Source organism: Euphorbia lathyris, chromosome 6, assembly GCF_963576675.1.
Source record: "Euphorbia lathyris chromosome 6, ddEupLath1.1, whole genome shotgun sequence".
Lineage (NCBI taxonomy): Eukaryota > Viridiplantae > Streptophyta > Magnoliopsida > Malpighiales > Euphorbiaceae > Euphorbia > Euphorbia lathyris.
In genome coordinates, this window is record NC_088915.1 from 18,285,225 (window position 1) to 18,291,398 (window position 6,174).

General features: G+C 35.1%; 1 protein-coding gene across 1 annotated transcript; it reads right to left on the minus strand.

The window, feature by feature from the left end:
* Positions 1–960: 960 nt before the first annotated feature.
* Positions 961–2,737, minus strand: LOC136233074 (pentatricopeptide repeat-containing protein At1g31790). Its single transcript, XM_066022620.1, has one exon. The coding sequence runs from the start codon at positions 2,677–2,679 to the stop codon at positions 1,462–1,464; it is 1,218 nt and encodes a 405-aa protein (XP_065878692.1). The 5' UTR covers positions 2,680–2,737; the 3' UTR covers positions 961–1,461.
* Positions 2,738–6,174: the final 3,437 nt, after the last annotated feature.

The following is a 6,174-nucleotide window of genomic DNA, read 5'->3' on the forward strand; positions in this document are numbered from 1 at the left end:
TGTCTGCGATCTTCATTAAATAACTCATCAAAATAGGACCTCCATCGTTCCTTGATATCCTTATCTCCAACTAGGACTTTCTGGTCCACATCCTTCACACATTTAACTTTTTCGAGATCTCGCTCTTCCTATCTCTCATCCGAGCAATTCTATATATATATCTCTTTCCCCTTCTTTCGTATCCAATCTGGTATACAGATCCCGATTCATTTTTGCTCTAGCATCTCGTATGACCTTCTTTACTTCCCTTTTAGCCTCTTTATATTTTTCGTAGTTCTCGTCACTCCTACATTCCCCAATATTTTATAGGATTCTCGCTTACTCTTTACTGCTTGTCGTACTTCTTCTGTCCACTAAGATGTGTCCTTACCCGGTGACATGCTACCTTTAGATTCCCCTTGAACTTCCTTCGCTACTTCCCTTATACTATGCTCCATCTTAGTCCATATCGAATCTATATCTAAATCCATATTACAAGTCAAAACATCTTTTTTGGTCACTCATCCACAAATTTTTGTTGATTCTCTCCTTGCAATTTCCACCACTTAATCTTAGTCTCTACTTGTGGTGTTTGTTTTCTTATACATTTCCTACTTCGAAAATCAAGCACCACTACTCTATGTTGGGTTGTCGTACTCTCACCAGGGATCACCTTACAATCAATATAACTCTTTCTCCAAGCACTCCTTACTAAGAAGAAGTCAATTTGGCTCGCATTACCGCCACTCCGATAAGTCACTAAGTGGGATGTTCTCTTCATAAACCATGTGTTCATGATACTCAAGTCATAGGCTGATGCGAAATCCAAAATATCATTTCCTGCTTCATTCTTATCTCCAAAACCATACCCTCCATGAACACTCTCAAACCCATCTCGCCTAGAACCCACGTGTCCATTGAGATCACCCCCCAGTACCATTTTTTCATCCCTAGGAACCTGTTGCACCACTTCCTCTAAGTCAACAATATACATGTCATGTTAGCAAAATCAACACATCACGAAATATCAACATATAACATCACCAAAAGCTAACTAATTGGTTCAATCTCCCTTTTTGCAACCATATAAACTACATAAACTCTTTTTAGAATGAAGAGAGTAATAGTGTATGTAGTACTTGTATATTAGTAATATTATTAACATAATTAATATAATCTTCCACATAAAATCTCCCTAGCAGTTCCCAAATACTCGTCTATACATCGGATTGCGTCCCCAGATCAAATTCATATATTCCCCTTGAAGCCTATTTCGTGAAAACTGGTCCTGGACAACTGAGATGGTGACACGTCAGCATCACTGCGCTAGTATAACCTTTTTAAAAGGTTCAAAACGCAAAACCGCGAACCTCCTCCTGCTTTAGTAAGACACGTAGATCCCATCTTGCAGCTATTGATAGCCCAATCTTGCCCAACATTGCAGTAATTTCTTCAAGGGATACTGAAACAGCTCATACATGATTAACTGCAGGCAATCCTAACGTGATTAATTAGCTTTTCGTTGATATTAACCCGAGACGCTTCCATTAGATACAGAAACTTAATTGCATCAATATGCATACCATTCCTAACATAAGCCATAAGCAAAGCATTCCAATAAACAGCATTCTTCTTGTTCGTATTCAACTCGAACACTCTTTTCGCATCCATAACCATCCCGCATTTCCCATACATGTCAATCAACCCGCGTTTCACAAGTGCATCCGATTCCAAACCAAGCTTAATAGCCATGGCATGAACTTCTTTCCCACAGTTTCCGCCATACCAACCCGGACCACCACACGCCCTGAGTACACTAGAAAAAGTGACACCATTCATCCTTATTCCAGCTCTTCCCATCTCCTTGAAATCCTCTATTACCTCATCAAAACACCCCAGTTTACAAGTATTAACAATCTTAACTGTCCAAATGTCAGTATTATGATCCCCAACCTGATTGAACACAAAGTTAGCATCTTTTAGATACCCCAATTTGCCATAGAAATCCATTAAGGAAAAACTCAAAGAGAAATCATTTGTAGCACCTAATTTCAGCATCAAACCATGGAGCTGTTTTCCTAACCCTAAATTCAAACTCTGCAGGCATGCCTCTAAAATCCCAATTAACAGAATACCCCAATTAGGGAATTTACATATAACATCGCAAACATTGTGATATAGTAACATTTTAATGAACAAATTTATACCCTCTTCGTGTTTAGAACAGTCCAAATAACCAATTATAACTATAGCCCAAGAAAGGATATCTTTCCTCAGCGGCATTTTATCGAACAGGTTGCGTGCAATGTCCAATTGCCCACAAGAGACGAGCATATAGAGAAGACGATGGATGAGAGGCGAGTCGAATCTGAGATCTTTGTGACGGATGAGGCCATTGTGCAATTGGAGAGCTTCAATTGAATCGGAATGGAGGGTGCATTCTCTGAGAAAGGAAGAGTAGATGTCTAATGGAATAGGGTGGTTTAGAGTGTCCATTAACCTAATGATATCTAAATTAGAGGTTTTCTTTTTCCTGGTGGTGGTGTTAATTGGGGTGATTTGAATGTGTTTGACAATTTGAGGAAGAAGTTGAGGTTTTCTGAGAGGTATTTTAATGGAAACTGGTGGATTGACGGTGGTGCTCCGGCAGAGGATATAGTGTCCTGGTGTAGAGTGCAAAGTGGGAGAATGAGATAACATCTTTGTCAATTGGTCATATGTTATGTTGTGCACTAATCATACAATTATAAGCCATAAAACATATAGACGCTACGAGGATTCTGATTTTATCGAGGGTTGTTGTTAAAGCGGTAAAAAAGTTAGACGCTCGAGCCTTTACGGGGCGTTTGGTATTGTATTGGGATAGGGATAAGGATAAAAATATGATAGGGATAAGGATAAATGGTTGGGATAAGGATAAATATATGATAGTCGAGAATTATTATTCAATGTTTGGTACGTGGGATAAGGATAGAGATAAAATAATACATTTTACTATTTTAACCTTATTTAAAATAGGGAAAAGTACAAAAATAAACCTTGTGGTTTGGCCTATTTTCGAACTGCATCCCTATGGTTTAAAAGTTTGCAAAGTGGTACCATGTACTTCATTCCGTTAGCAAACATAGGCATTTCCGTCTAACAGTGTTAAAAATGATGAGGTGGCAGTCAAAGTCAAAAGGTAAAAAGGATATTTTTATCATTTCATTTATTTTCTATTTTCTATTTTATTATATTTTTAGAATTTTTAAATTTATCCAATCCCCACCCTACGCGTCATCTCTCCTCTTTCTCTCAGCTCTCTCCTATCCATCGTCGACTACCTTGCGTTCCTCCATGGTCTTCTTCTGCTGCTTGCATTGTCAAAATAACGACCAGGATTTGCAACACTCTCCTACAGAATTTAACCCAACAAAATGAATTAACAGACTCCGCATCCAGATCATTCGACCCCCAAACGACAACATTTCTAAAACTTGTCTCATTCTTCTTGCTCAAACTGTCGCAGGTAATGTCACGTTCCCGAGGAACACACTATTGGAGTAGGAAGATATAGTAAAGGTGGAAGAAAGTGAGATGGGAGTTAGGTTTTGGAGATTACAGTGAAATTAACAAGAGTAGGAGCAATCGGAGGATGAGAACCGACCAAAAGCAGCAGCAGCAAATGCTAGGACCACTGCGGGAATGGCGATGGCGGTTATGCGGCTGAGGTCGGTAAGGAGCTCGAGTAGTGGGGTTATAAAGATGCGATTTGGCAGGCGGTGCTGGAGGATTAGCACCGTTGGCGACGACGCCGCCATTGGCGGCAGGTTTGGAAGAAGGGAAGACTCTATCCGACATTTGCAGGCGGGGTGAAATTGAAAATTGGGGAAAAAAAGAAGAGGTAATGAAACAGAGAGAGGAAAAGATCATGAATTATAGGAAAAGTTAGAAAAATAAAATAGAGAGGTAATGAAATTTTTGAATATTGATGGTTTAGTTATTTGATTCATTTTTGCAGGAGGAATGCAAGGTTGAAGAAGACGATGAGATGAGGTGTGGGTTGGGCATTGGATAAATTTAAAAATTCTAAAAATATAATAAAATAGAAAATAAATGAAATGACAAAAATATCCTTCTTACTTTTTGACTTTGACTGCCACCTTATCATTTTTAACACTGTTAGACGGAAATGCCTATGTTTGCTAACGGAATGAAGTACATGGTACCACTTTGCAAACTTTTAAACCACAGGGGTGCAGTTCGAAAATGGGCCAAACCACAAGGTTTATTTTTGTACTTTTCCCTTTAAAATACATAACATTAATTTGAGGGATAAGATGGATTTTTCTATCCTATTAAAATCGCAGGAGCTTATCCCACCTCCTTATACCACCCGCCTCCTGGGGATAAGATTTGAGGGATAAGAGGCCTATTCCTCATCTGTCTCACTCTTCTATCTCTCAAACAAACACGGGATAACTTATCTCGTGTTTTTTATCCCTATCCCACCTCCTATATCCCTTCTAACAAACACCCCGTTAAAGATTAATCGGATTTGTATTTTTATATTTTTTATTTATTAATCAATAAATTGTTATATAAATTCATTTGAAATATGTATTATATAATATAAAAATAATAATAACAATAATAATAATAAAATAAAATTATTTAATATAGAAAAACACATATATTTACAATGCATATTTTAAAAAATGTGTAAAGATCAACATTTCAACAACAATATTGTTCTTTTAAAAGAAAAAAACAACAATATCATTCTTTTAAAGAACAACAATTTTTCATTAAAACAACTCAAACAAATACAATATGATATTCACAAGTAATATAGTTCACGAAAAGTTGAGAAACGATATCCTTAAAGTCTTAAACCATATTATGAAAACAAGTAGAGAACGAAATTAAACAATAAATATAATTCACAAATAACCATGTGATAATGTTCAGAAGTGAATTATAATAAAATAAAAAAAATTAATAATAAAAAATACTTTTGTTTGTCAATGCTTAGGCGACGCCTAGGCGGAACCGAGGTGGCTAGGGACCAAAAAAAGCCCAAATGGACTAATTTAAGAAAATTGGGGCGAATTCTTGATTTCGATGGTCTAAGCGGTCCAGACGACCTTGGTTTTGAACAATGACTCGTTGTTAGATTTAAGCTTATTAAATATAAACCTTACAATGATTTTAATCTCCACCGTATGATTTTAATTAATCTAGAGCTAATGGTGATAAATCAAATCAGTCACTGACTAAGTGAAGATTACTGTTGATTTTGGTACTTGAATCTCTGAAAATCTAATTAAGTAAAAAGAGTTGATTTGGAATGGCTAAAAGGGAAGGGAAATTTATATAGAAATTCATTTTTTAAAAATTGTCTACAACTATATGAATTAATAATTTTTATTATGTCAAAACTAAGTTTATTTTTAATATATTTTAAGAATTAAGATTTATAGATTATGGGTGTAGGATATATTTTTTAGGATTTAAAATTTATAAAATCATTTTTTTTTTTTTGTGATATATAAAAAAAGTGACATTCAAAATTAATTTTACTAATATGATTTAGTTGTGATTTTCATATAAAAAGCCCGAGAAAGATTAACAAACCCATCATAGTTTAGATGGCCCAAGTTAAAGGCTCATTTTCTTAACGAGTGCTCCAAAACTCTAAATCGACTTTATAAAGATAAGAATTTTTTTTTGTTGAATTTTTTTGAAAACTCCAAAACTTTTAATGAAAACTAATCGATTTATTGAATTTTTTTTATCACATGGCACACTCTTTGACACGTGACATAATATGAAAATTGATTTAATATTTTTACCATATAAATTTAATATGTAAATAAATAAAGAATTTTTTTTTCTAATTTATCCATATATTAAGTTTACATAGAAAAAAAAATTAAAACAATTACATGTCACATGTCAAACCCCAAATCATTTCGGGACTAAGGCTTTGTTATTGTTGTTGTTGTTGGTTAGTCTTCCATTTAAAATGGGTTAAATGTCACATATGAGAACATTTTAAGGGGCAAATGTCATCAAATAATTCCACGTGAACCAAATGACAAAATTTTGGATACCATGAGCTAAATAAGGGTTTGCTCTGTATAAAAATGAAACTGTCAATTAAGAAACACATCTTGAAGTTGTTTCAACTTGATGAAAATATTGAAAACCAAA